This window comes from Haliaeetus leucocephalus, unplaced genomic scaffold (assembly GCF_000737465.1).
Source record: "Haliaeetus leucocephalus isolate CR32 unplaced genomic scaffold, Haliaeetus_leucocephalus-4.0 Scaffold206, whole genome shotgun sequence".
In the NCBI taxonomy this organism is placed as follows: domain Eukaryota; kingdom Metazoa; phylum Chordata; class Aves; order Accipitriformes; family Accipitridae; genus Haliaeetus; species Haliaeetus leucocephalus.
In genome coordinates, this window is record NW_010972642.1 from 11787970 (window position 1) to 11810143 (window position 22174).

Consider the following 22174-nt stretch of genomic DNA (forward strand, 5'->3'; position numbering starts at 1 on the left):
CAGTTATCTGTCTACTCTCGCATGAACAAAATCTCACTGCCAGCAACAGAATAGCCATAACACACTCGTCTGAGCTGAGATGCTGGGGAGAGTCCACTCTTTCAAACAGGCCAATTTCTTTCATTTCTGTTCCCCTACCTATACCAGACAGCATTCTCAATCACTTCATTCCTGATAGTCTTTGATATCAAAATAAACTTCAGACAACTTCAGGTGACTGAAAGTAGCCTTTGGCAAGAGCCCAGAGCCAGGCTTGAACTCACACTGTCAGCATCAGAGAGGTCCTTTAATTTTTTTAACCACTACGAGCATCATCAAGTCAGCTGTCCTTACTCAGGTAAAGACTGTTTGCATAGCTGAAATGTAATTTCTCCATTTAAAACGTAAGCCTCTTGGGGCAAGGAGTTTGATGCTTGCTGCTCTGTAAAGTATCAAGCACCCCACCCATACTTGGTCCATAATGGTTTTATTTAATAACGCAGCATATAATATTGATTCAGGTTTGGATTAGTGAATACAAGAAGCATCTGACTTTTTTCTTCAGCTGCTAGCTGCTCTTTTCCACAACTCTGTACAGTACATCTTAGCCCAATCTGAGAGTAAAGATAAGCCAAAAAGGTCAGGCAATTAAAGAGAATTCCTATAGAAAGTTATCAGCGATGTATTTTACGTACCCTGGCCACAGTCACCAGCATCAAATCCACAGGAAAGGACATTGCAGGCCTGATCACAGAATTTGTCTGCTAGCCAGGAATTAGCACAGCCTTGGTTACAGTATGAAACACCACTTATTCCTGCACCAAATTGCCATGGTGGTCCATTCCCGATACCTCCAACTGCACCTCCACCAGCAACATAGCGACTACCTCCACTGTTACCTACAGGGAAAGAAAAGAAAAACAAAAAAACCCAGTCATTTGAAATCCTTATTTCCAAGTAAAGGCACATTTTAAGCCACAGTATTAAAGCTAGACTGAAGAGTCAACAGTCTTACTTATCACCACTGAAATTAAAATGGGGCAAATGCTTAATAGACCTCTATGAGTTACTGTAAAATAATCTATAGTGTGCACAGTCTCACTGTTGAAGTTTAGGAACTGACTTAAAATTGCAAAAAAAACCCCTCCAACATATTTTGTCTTAACTTCAAAAAAGACAGGCAGAAAACTGATTTACTACTTCTCGTGCTTGCAGTCTTGACTTTACAGCCTCCTAGAGTGATATCACTTCCTCAATCCAAAAGCACCACTTCATTTTCGTACCCTAGAGTCCTGAAAATTCAATTTAGAAACTCATGGTGCAGCTCCACAGTCCTGTTGTTATTTGGGTTCTGAGTCCAAATAATACATAATACTGTACTACTACTAATAATAATAATTTGAATTTCAAAAAACTTCCTTTCAAGCTAGTCAGATTTGGTACCCAAAGAAAGATGTTCCAATGCCCTACTATTTGCTGTCATTTTCCATAGAAATTTGTAGTTTGCAAGAAATAAGGTTTTCATCTGTAAGCCAACTTTTTTACTATTATTAAAGGAGGTAAATTTTGTAGTTATAGGAGAATGACAAATTACAGAATTATTTTTATAAGAGAAAACAATAGTTCACTTTTTCTAAATTTAACACTGCTGTCTTACCAATGCAATCACCTCCATCCCAATCACATGCTGAGTTATTACAGGCTTTATCGCAGTAACCGTCTTTAATCCACGAGCCAGGACATCCCTCAGCACAGTTTGGCACAGGCCAAGTCAAGTAAACCTGGAACAACATTACAGTCTGAGACAAGGACTGGCAAAGAGAAGTCAACTGAGCTTGTTTCTTGGAACAGAGACACTTAAAATAATGCCTCCCAGCGTATAGTGCCTTAAGTATTCACAAAGCTTTACAAACAGCATTTAAACCCTATCACCTGTGAAGTAAATGTTATCCCTTCAAACAGAAGAAAGAACTGAAGAATTTCCAAGGCCATACAACAAGGCAGCAACAGCCAGAAATAGAAAGCAGGACTTCCCAAATCTACTTCTGCAAAACATATTCCAATGAAAATTAATATTTTATCTTTTATCAGATAAGAAGGGGGAACTTGAACTCTGAAATAGCTCTGCAGTTCACTTGTTCTCCTGACTCAAAATGTTGCTTCATTACTAACCAGTCATGAGATAAGCAGCACATGTTGAACATAATCCCTGAAGCATCTGATTGATTCTCTATGACTTAAATAATTCTAAGAATTGCCAAGACAAAAAAAAGTGTGGGGGTGTGTGTACTTTGAACTGGGGAGGCATTAAAAACCACACACATTTTCCTTTAGGCCTTATTGTTTCAAGATTTTAGCAGCACATTTCCTACTGAAACACCTGCTGATCAGGTTATCACAAACAACGCTGCACCTAACCTGACTTTATCATCATAACTGCAAAGAATAACTGAAGAACAATACAAACGCACTAACAGTATGATTTTGCAATTACATGCTTACATCCTTAAGATTTAAAACAACTAAAAGCCTCCTAACATCCTCAAGTACTGAAACAGTAATTTTGGGGTGGTTTAATTTTGTACAATGCTTCTGTGTGTGTGAACAAGTGTGCACATCTGCCTGCATGAATTGTTTAATTTGGTGGTCTCTAGTGTCTTCTGTGCTTACTGCTTTAATATAAATAACAATTATAAATCTTAATTTTTTCCTCCATGTCACTGTTATAGATCCATCTCATGGATGGAAACTCTGCTGGCAACTAGAGTCTTTATGTATGACTATTGCTGTTTCCTTTCCTTGCTTAACCCCAGTTGTTGATAATAGGCCTGCTGAAAGACTAAATCACTTTGCATGTACATGAACACGCAACAACAAATCTTTTAGCAAATAATTTTATATATATGATTATATAGAGAGATTGGGCAAAGATACTATGGGTGTCTGGAACAGAGGTAATTAATGGTAAATGTAAATATTAGACCAATTTGAATGTCATCTAACCTCAGCATTACCACGGAAGAACTGATTCTGTTTTGTTTTGAATACTTCCCACAAAACAAAAAGAATTTACAAGGGAGGAAAGACTGACAGCTGCCAACCACCACATCAGTCTTACCAGTGCTCCAACAGAAAGTGGGAGAATTAGAGAACAACACTGAAACTAAAGCATGAAGCCTGACAGAGGAACCATTATACCACCAGAAACCTGTGAGTGAATATGAAAAAAAGTAATTCTGCAACACAAACATCAACACAGCACACATACGAAAAAAAAAAGACAGAGCCCTCTCCACCCTGCACCTTTGCTAACAATTGTCTAGTTAAGAATAATGAACCTTTAGAAGTAAAAGGGGGAACGGGGAGCAAAGGGAAATCTTCTTGTATCTGTTCTTCCTTTCAAAGTAGTATATCTTTGATTTTTATTATATTAGCATAGAAAAGTTTTACATCTATTTCTGGTAAAAAATCCTTTCATAATGGCTTACCTTTTGACCTTTAGAGTGACTGTAGAAATCATCAGGCCAAACATCCTTCCCAAACATAACATCATCATTGAGATAGATAAACTTCTGAGAGAGGCCACTGATACGATGAATGTGACTTTCAATAGCTGGTGAACTGAAGGTAGGCAAGTGACTCACATTCTGAAATATTTCCTAAAACAAAAAAGCCCCAACAACCCAAAACAGTTTCAGAAGGCAAAAATAAATAAAAAAACCAAAACCATATCTGGTGTGCCTGACCTTTTATATTTGATACTTATCTACTAAAAAAAAGTTTTATCAAGAACAAGGAGAGACACGAAAGACAAAAAAGTGAAAATATTGTAGCAAAAAAGAAAAACTTCACTATCTCATTTTCCCCACACAAAACCATTTTCAAGTCTTCTGCTTAACTAAGAAACTGCACCTGGTTCAACGCAAAGTCAAACTCCTGTTTCACTGGGTACTGGATCAGGCCCAGTGTACACATATTTATACTTCTCATGCAGTACAGGCTGCACAAAATTTCAAGCAAGTTGAACCTGTTCCAGCACTCAAAGTCAGGATTCTTCCATCTCTTTCAAGTAACTTCACAAGCAGACAGCAACAGAAGTTGAATTAGTATCTTGTTACCACTTAGATTGCTCAGGGCTCCCATAGCATGTCCAGATACCAAAATTACTCCCAAATTCATAATAAGAAGCTACTAGAATATTTTTGTTTCACTTATTCAGGAAGGTTGAAGGATTCCCTTTCTCTTTTTAAGTAAGATTTTTAGAATGCATAGCTACTTTTTTTGCAGCCATCACCTCAGTTCCAGTAATTGTAATTCCATCCTGTCTCAACACAAGCTTATTAGATTATTACTGGTCCTGAGAGTGTTTATGGATTCAAATTACATTTTCTTCTCCCCAGGTTTTTTATAAAGAAACTTCATAAGGAAATCAGACATGGGTATACGTTAGCTGAAGCTTCACTATTTGGAAAAGTGGACTAAATGAAGGCTTGATACATATATTCAGTTATCCGCTTCGCCAAAATACAAAGACATACTGGGGTTTAATAAAACCATGGATGAGATGAGGAAGAGGTGGTCACTTCTACCTTCCAAATAAATGCAGCCTTTAGTTGAAAGGGGATAATTGCATTTCAAAACAAACACAGAATCTTTACTAGTGCCACTTTCATGCTGGTATTTTCATTTGTTTGGGGTTTCTGGTGGGGGTTTTTTTGTTTGGCTTTTGTTTGTTTGGGTTTTACCTGATGTGTCACTATGGTTATCCGAGGATTATCCAGGTTAAGCCAAGAAGGAATCTGCCCATTAGTGACGATGAAAATATGTCGTACCCAAGGGGCATGCCTCTCTATTGATCGCAACGAGTATCTCAGCTCTTCATTATCTTCAAAACGGCTGGCAGAAATATCTTCATCCTGTTTAGACTATAAAAAGAAAAAAGTCTTTCTTAGATTTTAAATAGAACATTCACATACTGATCCAGCTAGGTAACAACAGTATGCTTTAGCATACGGGTGCATAAGCATTTCAGAATTTAGATGTCAAAAATAAAAAGTACACCAATCAAGTACCATTATTCTTCTAAAGGATCATATTCTCCTGAATTATCAAGGTGAACAATACAGTCTTCTGACATCAACGGCTGAAAACCTGGTATCATTAGGATGTCTGCTGACCACACCACAAGACGATAGTGCCTTGTGTGATCCAGGCTCTTGAAGAAAGAACCCCAGAAAAAGCACACCCTCTTGTTTTTCTAGATTATTACCCTCAATTATTTTCTGATCTTGATCAAAAGCCAAGTTGCATTTCAAATCCATAACATCACCTTTCAGCAATCTAGTTTTAAGAGGCTGGGGCCTTCCAAGTACATTGCATTATAAGCCATATATAAACGTCACCTAATAAAGATACACTGGAAGCGTCATGATGTAGCAGCTCTTCAATTATCCTTTGCTCTTATTTTAAAGAACTTAAGCAGGAGAAAATTAAAAAAACCTGAGCCTAATACTATCAAATAGCTAAATGTTTCCGTAGGTTTTTGTTAAAAAGACAACATTTTAATTAGAAGCTCTTCAGGTAAGTAACAAAATTAGGTTACATGACACTGTAACATATGTTTCTTCTCCCATTTATTAGAACTTAACAACCTCTTCTAAGAACAAAAATTAAGGCTGCCTAAAAGGAACATTTCTAAAAGAAGTATGCCCAACTGAAATAGTAAACAAGAAAAACTTGAACATTTAACAATTACCATTTTTGCTACAGGTTCTACACACTGTAAAGAAGTCTCTTTTTCTAATATGTACAGTAAGACAGCTTACACATTCTCAAAAACATAACAACTGAAAACATTTCAGCAACACCAGCATCCACTGGCTTGGTACCCATTTACAAAATAATGCATAATTTCAACATGGGAAAGTATAAAGTTTGAGTTCAGCATTTGTATTAACAAGGAAAAGTTCCCCTAAAAGCCAGGTTCACAGGATACAAAGACAGACTGCAAGCTTTAATGGAGAGGGCACATCTATTTTACCCATGCCACTTGACATTTACTGTAAAATTAAGTTCTAGCAGGAAAAAAACCCTAAGATTTTAGAAGATCTTATCTTGAAACAGACATCTTATTATTTTATTTCCTTTTGCTAAACCAAACACCCTTGCTTGTATCAAAAGCATTTGAAGTAAACCTCCTTTTTCCTTACAGATATCTGTATATCAGGACTTCAAAATTTTTGGAAGAGAAGTAATTAGCATTTGGTCAGCATATATGATGCTGCAAAGATGTCTAAGAAACATATTGGAAAGGAAACATTCGTGTTTGTTAATAAAGCCCTCTGTCTCTCCCACACAAGAAGCCTGCTTATCTGCCAGTCAGTATCAGTTAAGCTTTTCAGGACTTGACTGCACACAACTTTATCAGAACACGTGCAGAGGGCAAAATCTTTCACTTAGTGGAAAACATTAAAATTTAAATTAAATGTCACACTTCGATCCTTCTTCCTCCTTGATTCCAGAATTTGACAGTGTTCTTGTGATGTTTTCTTACAACATAATAAATACTGCATTCTTAACACTTCCAAGCTTCTGGAAGAAATCCCATGTTCCTTGTCATTGACTACTTAGCCTCTACTTGCAGTTTTTAAATACTACCACCTTTACATGCTACAACAGAATTTACCTACCTGACTGACAGAGCTGAGGTCCCACAGTAAATAAGCAGGATTAAGTGTCAGTTCTTTTCCTTCTATAGTCATGTTCTTCTTTGCTTGCTTGCTCAGTTCTTGGAAACCCTTAGGGTTATTCAGTTGCAGGAGAGCCACGCTGGCTTCTGAATAGAGCTGCAACTATACAAGCAGAGAAAATAATTTCTGGCATGCACCACCAGCAGCACTCTTTCTTCACCAAATCCATCTTTTTGTTATATTTTTCTTACTAGAGTTACTAATAAGAATGACTGGTAAACACTGTTTTTAAAGAACTAGAATTTTGTAAGAACACAAAAAGGGGTAGTAAAATGGGAAACGAAAAACATAAAGATACAGAACATTTCTAGATGCTTAATTTTCATTTTCCAAAGAAAACTTCTCTTTATGCAGTGATCCAGCAACAGTAAAGCTGTCCATGTTATAAATATTTCTGGAGTAAGTGAATAATAAGTCCCCATCCTTTCCCCCTGCCCCCCTCCCCCCAACAAAATTCATATTTTATTACAACTTTATTATATGACTGAAAGGATCATACTTTTTTTTCTGTCTTAATCAAGCAATGCTTTTCTCAGAAAATTAAGGCCACCAATTCATCGTTGCTGTCAGAAGCGTGAAATTTTCAGAATGGTTTACAGATCAACCTACAGCTCAGAAATCTGAGATACAAAGGGCTCCAGAACTAATCCATGTGGGTCTCCAAGTCCTTAATGATGGTTGCCAATATGCTGTTAAGGTCATTTCTTAGTTGGGGACTGTTTGATCTGTTTGCTGTTTTTATCTCTTGCCACTAGTAAGTCTGTATATCAGATTTCATAATGCACAGGATAAGAAGGGGCTTGCACTACATGCTCACTCTAACAGCTAGTATAGCTTACAAATTGCAGGGCACCAAAACATTTCACTAGAAATATAGCATAATCCAATAAAATGCTGTGTTTACCATATGAAGTAGCATGAGCAGACACAAACAAGCTAAAAGCAGAACTGCACTTTGATTCTCAGTCAGACTGAGAATAAATGCAGTTAATCGTTAACAATATTTATTAGATGCTATGCTTAATTTTTGTTCCTTCACGCAACGTAAGACAAATAAGCATGTCTACCAGATTGTCAGTTACATAAGAGCCGTAAAAGCAATTCATAAGTTAACAAAATTTGAATACTGTCATGTTTGAAAACAAAACCATCACAGTATATTTCATAACAGCCTTAAGTCATTTTTTCTTTATTTTTTATTAAATCTGACCCTTTCTGCTCATTTTAAAACAACACTTGTCCCAGAGTTAGCACCCCTTCCCTTAGCAAGACCAGCTGTCCCACTTGTGACATTTTAAAGCTGTTGATGCTTTGACTCATATGCTATTTGAGATCTTTCAATCTGACTTATGAGGCCTGCCATCAGAAAAATCTGATAAATCTCAGACCTTCCAGGGAATCATCTGAACCTACGGGTGGAAAGGATGGCTTCAGTAGCTAAATGGCTGAGGTATAGTTACGGACTGCAGCTAGCAACCTCCAAAAATATCAATATCAAAATGCTACAGATTGCAAAGCTGCCATCAGTGGGTATGTGCTTTATTTAGGAATACAACAGTGTCACACAGTCCCTTAGAATCTGTCATTTAAAACATACATATAACAAACCAAAAATATTACCATTCTAGAGCTTTGAAAGCATTTAAGAACATTTAGTTTCTCTTCAATTTGTTTCCACTAAAGTCAACAAAATAGGTATGTGTACTACAGACTCCTAACTAGATTTATTACAAAAACTTCCCATTCCACCCCCCCCAACACAGCATATATACTCTAGGTTTTTAAATATGTAACAGTCCAAGCACAAACAAGAAGTAGTGAAAAAATGTGGTCCACTGCTCAGCATCAGACTTAACCCCTACATTGAATAGATTATTTTTATTACATCAGTGGGTTTTTTCCACCAACACCTTTTTTAAGAAACAAGTCTTTTCACAAGCAGACCTATCAATAAAGTTAGATTTCAATGAAGTTATCTGGTGACATAACTAACTAGATTCTAATAAATTGCAAGCTCTGCTCAGAGCATTTTGTGGCTGGTATATTCAAAATGGAATTCTCTGGCAGATTTTCTGATGTCTCACAGGTATTATCCTCCTCTGAGTGAGGACACATGCAATTGCCCATTTCCTTGAAACATTATCTTCTAGAGATCATCTTCACCCTGAGAAAACAGGTCAGCAGATCCAAAGGTATTGTGAAAATAGAACAGAAAAACAAGCAGGTAGATGCACAGAGTCAGCATGATCAGGTGAGCCTCAGTTTCTAACACAAGCAGGCTGAAAGGACGTCATGCAGGCACACACACGGACCACCACCCCTGCACATTTATATCATGCACTCAAAAATGAAACAGGAAAACTGCATTCTCCCCACCAGGTAAATGTAAATGCAGGTTATCCTTTGGAGTCAGCATGTTTGGCAGTGCCTAGACTTACTAGACTAGGAGGCAGGGAGGATGGGCTATGCCACCCCACGCAGAACTAAAATTTAATTTCCACATTCTCAAGGTAAAAGGCCTAAAGAGCAGATTTTTTTTCTGAGGTGGAAGTAGGACTCTTAACCAGTCTTTAAATTATTATGCTTTATCTTCTTAATGACCAAAGCTGACTGTTAAGGAAATGAGATGCTCCTGTTTTCACACTCCGGTATGGATATTAGGAAAACTCATATGCCAACATAGCAAGGGAAGGGGGAGGCATGTGTTATGTTAAAGACTTACAAAAAGCTTTACAAATATGAAATACTGTTGTCTTTACGTATTTATCATCAAGTTCCCTTTCTAAGGTAAGTAGTAGGAGGGTCATCATAGCCAAAAGGAATGCAATGCCTTAGGTTTTTTTCTACTAAGCTTATTTATCACATCTGTGTGAACATATAACACAACTCCTAAAGCCACCTGTCTGCTCCATCAACACTGACAAGAGCAGCAGTAAGAACCCCAGACCCTCCACCCTCAAGGCAGTGAGGACAGCAAACATCCAGCATCACTGTGCCTGCAGTTTCCTATGTGGATTTTTTTCCATTAGTAAGACAAAGTCATTAAAAGACATATTACAGCCCTTAGTTTCCAACATAATATGTCCATATATATGTGCCCATGCAGATTAAAGAGGAAACAATATTTTGCAAAGGAAGGAAACCTGTAGGCTCTGTTCCCCCTGAAGCAATCAGGATATTAAATCTTGAAAGAGTCACCTTTCTCCACAAATTTTCACTACTGTACACTATTTCAGTGAAAAAGTGTCAGCATGGTAGCCTCAGAAAACAAAACAAAAAAAATCAAACAAATCAAATCCCCCTTGCCCTTTCAATCCTTCCCTTGTCAGTCTTTACATCACTACCTAGTTTTTAAGTCACAAGCATCTCTTTTAGGCTGAACAATGATTCTTTTCTTTAGAAATGTAGGTAAGGGGGGAAAGGAAAAGTGGAAAAAAAAATTTCAGTTGCTCTTCTTCAGTATAGGTACAACGTAAGATCTTCACAGCCTTTAAAGAAATATGGTTTAGCAGCAGAGAGCTGTGTAACCAGAGTAACACCTCCATCTAGTGGCTTACTAAAGCACCATTAAGAAAGAGCGGAAAATAAAAAGCAGCCAAATATAATTTTCAGCCACGTCTGTGATAACACACACAACTTAGAACAACAAATGCGATCAGCAGAGACACCGCTGCTTACCCTTCATCTGGAAATAAACTTCCATATCATTACATTACAATACAGGCCATAAGTACAAAATTTCAGTAGACCATGACATACATAATTCACCTTGGAAATTGATTCATTATATACCAAATCTTCACAATTTAACCCCCTCTACTAGAGCTCAGCTGCTTTTCTCAGAGATTTTTAGAACAAGAAACACCTGGCCCAGATGTCCAAGCAATTTTTAGTCCTCTTTGGATTCAAAAGCTATTTCAATCAAACTAAAGCAATCCAATCAAAACAGCATTAGCAATATTCAACACAAGTGCAGCAGCTACACTTCTCTGTTTCTAACCTTTCTTCCCTTCTAATAGCAGCATTGTTGAAATTTTTTATTTTTATTTCTTTACTTCCAGCATTGCACTAAGAAACAGCCACTTAGAGCATGCACAAACCCACTGAGCATCAGGAGGCAGCTATGAGGCCCAAGTCTAGCCTAAACTCATGTGCAAATTTCTTCCTCTCCACTGGGCATCTCACACTACTTTCCAGACTCCAGAAGTGATAACAGCAGAGGAATTGCTGCAAATTTCAGTGGAGACTCTAAACAATCCACCTTTCTTCTACTTCGCTGTAGCATTAACTAAGAACCTCTCTCTTTGGTAAGGAGAAAACCATACTTGGTTATGTTTACCATAACTGACTACCTACAACATCCACTGAATGAAGAACTAATTCTGAGCTAGGATCTTAACAAAGGCTTCTATAGAAACTACCTCATCCACACTTCATATGTAAAAATTTTTATCCTTGCAAATAAAACATTTCTTACATTTATATACATACACATAAATAAATTGCTGCTATCAAGAGCAGAGAACTGGTTGGGGAAGAATCCGCTGCTATGACCACACAGGGTACAGTAATCCCAGTTTAACTATTCTAATGCATCCACCACCGGGAAAAGAAACACAGACAGCAACGATGACTGGATGGAGAAACTGGAGAATGCTGTGGATACCTGAGAAAAAAAATGTGTTTATATGGAGATATGCCTAACCAAATTGCAGAAGAGGAGCTCTTAGCAACAGATAATAAGCTGATCACAACGGTAACATTTACACAAGATAAGAACACACCAAGGAAAAGAGAACTAGCACAAACAAAGATTTTTGATCAACTCGATGACACATGACTGACAACACAGAGAAAAACACAACCAAGTCAGGGTAAGGAAAAATCATGTAGAAAGAGAATAGGCACGGGATGTCACTTCCATAAAAACAGACAAGGAGATAGGAGACGTATCTAAGACACCCCAGACATGCAGCCTTTATGTTAATTTGGACAGCAATGCACAAACATAGACTATAGCATTTTAAAGATTTGCTAAAAAGAGTTAAGCTAGTGATCAGCTTGGATACAGACAACAGATCAGCCAGCTGCTTGGACATGAGAAGCAGAACTGAAACACAGAAAGAATCCATCCATCATGGTTTTTGTTGGGCTAATACTGCTAGGAGATCCTACTGGAATGGAAAAACGATGATGAAAGGGATCATCTGATGAAATGGAAAAAAATGACTACAATCAAAAAATTAAGGTCCAGACAGAATCGCTCCACAAGTCTTAAAACCACAAGATGATAAACAAACATCAGATCGCTCAAAAGTAATTAGGAGAAATCCGGGCATTTCATTCTTCCAAGGTGTCCACGGAAGATGGAAGGGCTCTATTATAGCACAAGAGACACAGGCTAGTCTAAGAATAAGGTCAGTGCTTGACAGATTTACAGCAAAAGTCCTGGAGAGAATTATGAACTTCTGGGTGCTGGAAACAAAAATCCACACAGGAGTATTAAGGAGAAAAAGCATTAACACTGACTTGAACAATAGTTAGATAATGCAATTAGAGAAATAACCACAGCTAATGAAGTCAGAAAGTACCTGGGAACAAGGGGAAAAAAAAAAAGCAGGAAAAAACCCTACAACAACAAGCATTCTTATACTAAAAGAGGTATGTTTTAGCAGCAAAAATATTAGTACAAGCCATGACACCAGAGGGAAGAAGAGAAGGTGGTAGGACATCAAGGACAGAAAGATACTGAAGGGTCCAAGAAAGACACATAAAAGCTATTCTGACAAAGGAACACCAAGTGTTAACGATACAAGGCACCAGAACTCAAAAAACCCCAAACAAACAAACAAAAAGGAGTACTATGGACAAAAGAACTGATTTAAGTCAAATTTTGGAAAAAGAGCATAAAGCAAAATCTGCTAAGGGACAGAGAATGAAATTCCAAATATTGTTTGAGGAGGGATCATTCCTCAGAACTATGGTACTATGAGAGCTTATATCTATAATGTTCAACCAATGAACAAACATTGCCTAGGATGGCACTCCAATTTATTCCCAGAGGTGGAAGCAGACAGATTTCTTTTCCACCAAATTATCTTTGAACTGACAGAGGCAAATATTATTTCAGATACCAATTTGGTAACCAATAAAAATATTACAGAAGAGCTGCTCCTAGAAAATAACCCTAGGTCAGGAAAACATAAGCCAATTGACTTTAAACTGAAACAGAAAAAAAATAATTAAGGAGCATCTTGTTATTAAATTTCTTGAATGCTAAAGGGCAAGTTTAACAAATGAAAAGAGCTGGTAATTGAAGTTAAAGGTATTCTGAGCTTTTCAGCTCCATTAAGTCAAATGTGTTAAAACTACCAGGAACTGGTAAACTTAAGTTGGGGTGAGGAACTAGAAAAGGCTCCAAATCCAAATGGATGAACCTGCACTCAAAGAAGATTCTTCAGATGGCTCAAAGTCAGGAAGCATTTAACTAACAATGTTCCCCACGCAAACTAGAAATTAAGAACCTAGCATCTCAGCAAAACTGAAGTACCATCTCATGTTGGATAACAATCTCATTTCTCTACAGTAAACACCATTTCTTTAAAGCAATTAAAAAAATACCCATAGCATGTAAAACAAGCAGAGACTGGCAGATTGACCATAGGAATATCCACTGCCATTTAACCAATGTGCCACTAGGAAAGAGAAGAAAGGATGCCTTGGCCACACCAGAGCACACCTGCCATCACTCACCCTAACTAGCAAAAGATTCACAATAGCAAGAGACAATTTTTATGAACAGCACCAATACACAGCAGTGGAAGGATGCAAGGGAGGTTACATAGAAACAGTGGCAGCACTGTTTGCAATGAGCATAATCTAGCACACAGCAAGTCTCCGACAGTCTGCCGGCCTTGGGTTAGCTATGTACTACACGTTTTCACTGTGTAAAAAGTTCTGGTGATGACTCATTTAAACTGCTGTACAAAATTGCAGTCAATCATGTTGAAGGCAGACAAATCCACAATGGAAGTGGCAGGGAAGAGCTGTCAAAATAATGAGAGGAATGGAGAGCTAATGCTGTGGGATGAGCACTGCCTGATTAACTTCATAAAACAAAGGCTAGGAAAAGCCATAGCTACTCTCTATGAATACATTAGAGATGTAAACAAAGGCAAAAGAAAAGAGCTATTTAAGCTTAAATAACTGTTTAAGACCTCTCTCTATTAAGCTGTTTAAGCGCGTGTAGGAAGAGAGGCATAAATGTGTTTACTTCAGAAGGTGTCTACCATTAGCGAGACTCTAAGACAGCCTAACACAAGCTGAGACAAGAAAGAAGAAATTCAGCTTGCATTAAGTTGGAGTGTGACCAGCCTATGAAAGGCATCATTATCATTTCTGCAATAGCAGAATATATGATTTGTTAATGCAGCCTGCCAAAAAAAAAAAAAAAAAAAAAAAAAAGGAAAGGACGTCATGCTCATTTGAGCACCAAGAACAAGCCATAAAGTGAATTAGCACATCCTACAGGTGGGTATCACACTAACAAAGACAGATTACCTATGGATTGACATCCCTCTATCCCTGCTAACTCCTCCTCCACAAACTCCCTGGCCTCAGCCCCTTTCACACCACCAATCACATCTCTCTCCAATACATAAGCCAATGATTTTCACAAACTTTTGAAACTTTAACCTATCTGTTAAACCTGGCTGTAACTGAAAAGGTGTCCAAACGGCAGAGGATAATAGAATGCACGAAATGTTAATGGATGACACAGTCACACCAGTTGTGATCTACTGTTGCCTTGCAGGTGGGTAAGTTGAAGTGCAACTTGCTCAAGACCATACAGAGTACTTGGCAGAGAGAAATACAGCATTCAGCTGTGAAACAATCCAGTGTCGTTACTATTAAGGTAATTCTTCTAAAAGCAAAGAGGGAAGAAAAGCTAAGAAGCTACATAAACAAAATACTGTCACATTAAACAAGCCAGTGATATACTATACTTCAGCAGTACACAGCCTATAGCAAATGGCTGAGAGAAACTGATAAGGCTGGTACATTTTAATCAGCTAGCAAATCTAATGCCCAATAACTTACAGTCACAGAATGGACAAGTGGCCTTTTGAAGGCAACTATTTGAGTCACTATTTACTATTCTTCACAACTCAAGAAAACAGAGCCACACAGAAAAACCGATTACTATCGGAAACATCCTAAGTCTCCTAGGTGGATGAGATCTCGTATGCGAACTGTTCCAAAAAAACAGTACAACTAAGTTACTCTTTCCTCCAGACCCTTACCAGTTTTACTTTAGAGGCCAGGCTCTCTGGTAGTTTTGTTCGTAGCTGATTTGTTTCTTTGAATGTAGCTGGAAATCCACTAAGGAAGGCCAAGTCTTGCATTAATACTAGACCTGGAACTTCTTTGTCTGTAGTCTAAAAACAAGAAAACAGGGTATAAAGACCTTTTTAAACTTACAATAATTCACATTTATCTGTCAATCCTTCATCAGGTGACAGATTTAATAGTGTATATTTTGTCACTGAACCTAAGCTTCAAAACTGAAATCAGGTTATTTTAAAAGCTTTCACTTCTTACTACATGTGAGTTATGGAAAGAGAATAGCACAGATACACACTTTCTAAAAATGTACAAAAAGTGTAACATATACAAAAGTTAATCAACAGATTTTAAAAGTACATACCAAGTAACCCCTCCATACTATCTGTTTGCTGTTGTCTTTTAACATTCCAGAATGGGCAGCTTCAACTAGAATACATAAAATGCATTGCAAGTGAAAAAACAAAAGTAACCTCTTTTGTGTATTCTAGTAACTAAGATATACTTCTGCAAATTAAAAAGATTGGATATTTATGGTGTGAAGAGTTGTCTTTATAAGTGATAGATAATTCTTGGTGGTAAAATAAACACCAGTGGTTGGACTCTACATATTAAACAAAATAAGCAGCCCATACCTGCTCTAAGATCCTACTTATATATACTGAACACATGGATAATTTTGTTTTAAGGTATGCAATCCGATGAGCAAGGGCAGAACTTATTGCACAATATTCAAACTAGAGTTCACAGCAATTAAAAGAGGATTTCTAAAACTAATCTTCCCTCAATCTAAACCTCAGTCTTCTGAGATTATCAGTGCAACACAGATACTCAGATATCAAACCTGTTTTGCAATAGTCTTTTAAAGCATGGAACTCTAATCATCTGTAATCAGTTGTCTGGGAGCTAAGCAAACAGTATCATTAATGTCATCATTTAGAGGAACAGACTGAGGGCAAGAGATGCTGAATGACTTGCTAAAGTCAAACAGAAAATTAGCGGCAGAGTCAGTATTGGAGGAAAAAAACCCCTAATTCACAGCAGCTTACTAAAAAGCTTCTTCTAGAAAACTGGCTGGAATCTGACAAATAGGTTCTTACCATCCTTAGGGCTATCAAAAACAATTACTGTCACATTGGTAGAAGGATTTTTTGGTTTTGCTACAAAGAACATATTGTTAGCAGTTTGTAAAGCAGGATGAATGGACAGCAGGTCTTTCAGTGTGACGTTAGTCGGCAGCGCAGGATCCAGGACAAGCATTGGCACTTTGATGCAGTGTGTCAGCAAACACTCCAGTTGCTTCTCGCTACAGCAAAATACCAAAGGTATATTTAACACTAGCAGAAAATTTAAGACAAAAAGTCAATGTTAGATGCAATAAGAGATGTTTTTGTAAAATCTGATCAATTATTTCTAACATCTCCTAGGGCAAGGGGAAATTACTAAGAACATGCTTATTTTGCTGCAGAAGGTAAATATCTGACTGTTACAGTTTAGTTCATTCCCATAACTGTTTTTTCACAAGTTCCAAGATTTCAAAGTTTGCCCACAGAGGAGATCTTATAAAGATCTCTATATAGCAAAATGACCAAGCTAAATGAAGAAAAGGACAGACGAGGCTCTGCCATTTCCTGGCAGCAGAGCCACAAGTGGCTCCGACCCTCCACAGTTACTTGCAGTGCCACGTATACAAATGGCAGGCGAAAGCAACGTTGAAAAAATTTTCATGCTTTTGAATTATAAAATTCCAGGTACATATGCATTAAAAATCCACACTTGGAATAGGAACTGACACGGCTACACTCTCTGAACTTCAGAAATTGTCACATTTTAAGAAGCTCATTCATATATATCACAATAACATTACTTTTATTCAACACAATATATTATCACGCTGTCAACTTTTCTTGAAGTGACATAGAAGGAAAGCATGCACAGGCTATAGAAAACCAAACCCCCCCCCCCCCAGCCAGTATCTGCTTTCAGCTAACAATGAGTAAGATATCATTTATTGCAATTTATGCCCAAAAGCACAAAAACTCACCTCTTCTTTGTTGGTTCTGTTGCATTCTTTCCAAGGATTTCCCTATTACAAAGTTAAAACAACTACATTAAGTAACACCAAGTTGACAGTAAAGAATTCAGTCTAATTTCAGATTGTTAACTGAGTCTGGGACACGTTGTGAAAGCACCGATAACCCAGTTATAGAACTGCCAAGGCCTTGCCATTGGCCTTGTCAAGGTGAGCACGGGCTGACACACGTGCCCCTCACTGCTCACCCTCATGCAGCATAGCTCAAAAACTCTTGGCTGTGCTGACAGCTGTGGCAGTGGGACTCTTTTTGCTAACAAGACTTTCAGGGGTTATTATTAGATTACTTAATGAAACTGATGGTGATATGAAAAACACTAGTAAGAAACCTGGGTGAAGTGGCCTGAAACTAGGCTGACTTGATTGTTTTGCCTAACATACATATTCTGATAAGGTCTATCATGCATTTGCTATGTGCACATAGAAGCTAATGAGGATTAATGTAAGGGTAGTGCAGTGCTGTTGCTAAATAATAACCACAGAATCAGAAGGGCACCCTTCTACACACACCAACAGAAAGAGAATCACCATCCACCAAGCTACTCTCTCCAGTGAAGAATAAAGCACCTGGACCATGACTAGCTCAGTTCAGGCGTATCGCCAAGAAAGTTACAACTTACAAAGTTTTGCTATGCAATACAAAATATACACCCATTAGCAGAGATTTATAGCCTTTATCTTGTGCAGGTATCTTGATCCCATGAAACAGCTCTTTCTGTAACAGTGCTAACTGATTTCAAAGTACATGAAAAAAGTTATCTACAAGGGAGAGAACCAGGTGCCCCTGTAGATAATGAATGTGGCACGGAGAGGAGTCTTACCCATAGGCTTGATATCAACTTTCCAAATCAGCATTATGAAAAAAAAAACAAAAACCAATCTGGTTTTGCCTTCGTAAAATGGGAATCACAGCATGAGTGATGACAAAGCTAAAACCACTAACATTTGCTGTATGAACTGCTAGGAAAAGATGAGTATAAATCTGAAAGCTTTTCAGAGCAGAGACCATGCCTCTGTTTAAGATGTTTAAACTTAATGGATTTAAAGTTCTACTAATACTTTCACTGTTTAAGTAGCAAAACAAACATTCAGAATTTCACTTGTGATCACACTGTCAGTGGTACCTAAATTGCAAGTAATAACGTGCCAAAAATCTGATCAGTCCACTTACTTGTGGATTTCAGATTATTCTGAATAAAACTATTATAACCTTTAAAATACAGACTTGTTCTTCCATTTAGCATATTTTCTGGCCAAAACAGATCACATGACCACAGAGTTGCTTATTAAGAAATAAATCAATGGTTACAAGACACAATCCAAGGTATCTGCTACAGCCTGCGTTTGAAGCCTTACATGAGTAATTTTGCAGAACAGTATACCACAATCTGTAACACCAAATGCAGCAATACATGTCTTTCTCTCCTTAGTTAGAAGGCTGACTCATACCTTTATAACACGAATAAATTATTTTCTTCTTTCTCAGTTTCAGTGTTTGGGAGACTACAAATCTAAGTTTAAAAAGGAGCCTTTAAGAAACATATGCTTAAGATTTTATTAAGCCCATTATAAAAAGAAATACTGGGGAAGGGGGGGAAGTGAGGAGGAAAAAGGGGATGAAGAGAGATTATACATTTGAGATATAGTTTTATTATTATCATTTACAAACTGAGTTGTAGAAATCAATACAAAATCACATACACAAAGCAGTTTTCTGCATGGCATTTTACAAATTCAAGACAGAACAGCCGTAATTACTTAAAATTATTATGCTTTGTATCTAAAAGAGTTTTCTGATTAGACAGTACTTCATAGCTAAATGTAGAACCAAAACAAGGTTTTGAGAATAATCAAATGAAAAAGTGAGAAAATGCTCTTTGAATTTTCATGTTGAATAACACGGGAGAAAAATGAAAAGGGCTAATACTGCATTAGATTGCTGCTGTCAGTTAAAGGGGAAAAAAATACATAAGATTATTACCTCATTATTTTCTGTTCTTCCTCCATCTGTTCTCTGACCTGTTGCAATTCTTTGATCAGTTCAACATCAGTGCCGTTCACCCAGGTGTATACCACATCAATCGGCATGGGTAAACAAAGCCTACATAATTCAAATGAAAGCTACATGAGCTGTTTAATATTACATTACAAGTGTTTGTGGCATCCTACAATAGCAATTTCTGTCTAACAACAGAAATACTTGGTGTCTGAGCTGCAAACAAGACAAAGCAAAAAGCTTCTCTTTAGCTATATATATCATCTCTTAATTATACACAAGCCTTTGACAAAACAGCACAGACATAAAACCAAAAAGGACATAAAGTGGCTATAACAGTTCAGTAACTAAATGAAGTCTGAACTTTATGCTCTAACTTTCACTGACATTAACTTATAACCCAACTCCTTCAAACCCATAAAATATTTCTCAAATCAGTACCAGAATCCAGGCACATCCTTAATTCACCAACTACATTAGACAGGACAGCATGAAGTATAAAGACTTAAATCATACTTGCTGTTATTTAATTGCACAGAGCCAATAAGGTCTCAGCAGAACCAGGTCTCTGTCCTAGGAATGCCTCTTAAATATTAATAACAGGGCATTTCATAAACTGACATAAGTAGGGTGCATGAATTCAGACCCTAGACACAGCAGTCAAATTCATTCTTGCCACAATTCAATACACTGGGCTGTTTCTGGACAGTTAGAGATTTCCTAGCATACCTAAGGCAGAAGAAAAGAAAAGGGTTTGGGTACCTTTTTTTCTATTTGTTTATGATATCTCCTCTCTGAGGCCCACAGCTTTGTTTCAGTGGGTACTCCAGGCTGCGGCTGTAAGTGAAACTCTCAGTCCCAGACAGCAGGAGGATGCCCCAACTATTATTTTCAAAAGTTTCAGTGTCAAGCTATTCAATACCTTCCTAAACTGTAGATGGCCTAGCAAACATTGAGCACTTCTCTAATGCCAAGATCCACAGGGTCATTTAATGAGGTTTCCAAGGGAAGGGGTTCCCTTCCCACCCACTGCATCCTTCAAAAAGCATTCAAAAAGAGACAGAGCTTGTAAGTATCTCCTCCACCTTCCCTTGCAGACATGCAGTCAACTTCCACGCAGCTTCATTTTCTGCTGGCTGAGATTCAATAACAAGCACAAAATTTGGTAAAAGGGCAGCCAGTAGCTGGTCACAGCACAATAAACAGGAACATTTTGTACTCAATTCATCACTGTTCCTAACTGAGCTACGACACTTACGAGGATAACAGTGGGTCAGTTTGAACACCTAAAAGAAGTGCTGCCTGCCCCAGCAGCACCACACAGAAGTCTCTCACCTCTGACATGCAACACTCTGCAGGAGGCAACTGGCAAACTCTCAACTGGCAAAGTCAATTTAGTGAATACAACTACCCTTCTAATAAGTTATTTCACCTCTTTCTCAGGAGGTGACACTAGCTTCTGGTTCATTAACAGGTGCAACTCAAGGCACGTTTTCAACTAAAAAGTCCTCCACAGGAGTAGAAATTCAATGGCAGGAGCTCTTCCAGCTTTCCTACATTTGTTGTGATCAGTTAAATTACTGCATTGACAGTCCCTTGTACACTACAGCTAAGACAAGAGCGTTTTAGGTGGAAGCACCTGACTCAAGTCAGCCGATTTCAAAAATGCCCAACCCTCAGTCTTCTGGGCAAAGTGCAAAGTTTATTTACCCAGGCTTCACTGAGGAACATAAAATGTCCAAAAATAAAAAATGCCTCAAGTCCAACTCTTTCTAGGGTATGCGGCAATTTTGACTGTGAAGCCTCTCCCCAATTTATCGTTTGCTAAAAGTGTGTTTCTATGCAATAGCACATATAACTATGTAATTTTCTACACTTAATTTTTAGCGTTGAAATGATGTCACATACAGCTACATGCTAATAAAGTCCACAGAGGAAAGGCATTCTTGGTCAGATGCAGGTATGTCAATTCTGACTTGACCCTGGCATGGCAATCTCATTCTTCATTACCAGCGGCAATAGACACTAGTAAAAAAGGCTATTAAAGTAAGTGAACTGTTTGCAGATCCGCTAGTCTAATTGCTTAAAATTTATACAAATACTCGGATAAATTTTCCTAATGCATTTTTACAGCATACATGGTTTGAGAAAGTAGCATTATCAAACATAATAATAAAAAAAGAGATATCATACACAAATTAATTTGTTGCTCCCAACTAGGATCAGGAACACTGTTAAGATTTCACCTTTTCGGTCTTTGCCAAAGTTTTCTGATGGTTTCATGGCTTCTTAAAAAGTACTGAGAGTTTATATTTTGAAAAGCATGTAGTGGCATTTTGCTTTAAAATTAAAAAAGGAGAGCCACTTCCACATTATCCTTCTGAAACACTATTTTTAGTATGCAGAGTCTTTTGCAAGTTGTTCAAGGTCAGATAAGATCAAAAACTTTCTCCCTCAAATTCTGTAACTGCATTTCTCCTTCATGTGGATTTATACATTTCGTCTTCATCACAAATACCAGTCTGGCAAACAGATTAAGCCCAAGACAAGCTGCCTAAATGGGAATTATGTAACACCTTTCTACAGAAAATCACCAATTTTCCCAATTGCTACTGTTTTTAACATCAGCAAACACAGACTTCGGAAACTTCCTTGGAGACTCCCAGACAATTAATAAGTAAAGGCTTCTTTCAGATACTCCTTTACATTTTCCTCCTTCAAAAACATACCCTTTTTTACTTGCAAACCTAAAAACATCTATAGGATACTGCTTGAAGACAAAGCCAGAGCCACCAGCTCTCCCAGATGGGACAGAAGACCTGTCACATGCTGCCTCTTCTGTGCACCTGCCAGAAAGCATTTTCCGTACCCGTGACGTTTGTTTACATGCGAGAGCCATGCTCACAGCCAAGACTGCAGCTGGAAGACAAAGCCTCATTGTCTCAGCATCCACTGTTGCTGAAGGAGTACAGCAGCCTCTGGATCTCTCCCAAGCTACCATACGGTGATCTCCAA

At 37.8% G+C, this 22174-nt stretch overlaps 1 protein-coding gene across 9 annotated transcripts in view; it reads right to left on the reverse strand.

Annotated features, from left to right (window-relative positions):
- Positions 1-22174, reverse strand: part of GNPTAB (N-acetylglucosamine-1-phosphate transferase, alpha and beta subunits) — a 46684-nt gene that overhangs the window by 16681 nt on the left and 7829 nt on the right. For 7 of the 9 annotated variants that reach the window (XM_010566289.1, XM_010566292.1, XM_010566291.1 and 4 more), the window contains exons 3-12: positions 19145-19264; positions 17116-17157; positions 16172-16377; positions 15436-15500; positions 15032-15166; positions 6669-6830; positions 4725-4904; positions 3468-3638; positions 1637-1760; positions 675-878 (exon numbers count right to left, since the gene is read on the reverse strand). In XM_010566289.1, coding sequence (XP_010564591.1) covers positions 675-878; positions 1637-1760; positions 3468-3638; positions 4725-4904; positions 6669-6830; positions 15032-15166; positions 15436-15500; positions 16172-16377; positions 17116-17157; positions 19145-19264 — 1409 coding nt within the window. Of the gene's footprint in view, positions 1-674; positions 879-1636; positions 1761-3467; positions 3639-4724; positions 4905-6668; positions 6831-15031; positions 15167-15435; positions 15501-16171; positions 16378-17115; positions 17158-19144; positions 19265-22174 lie in introns of those variants that run through there. The other 2 variants (XM_010566288.1, XM_010566294.1) reach the window with 2 other exon arrangements.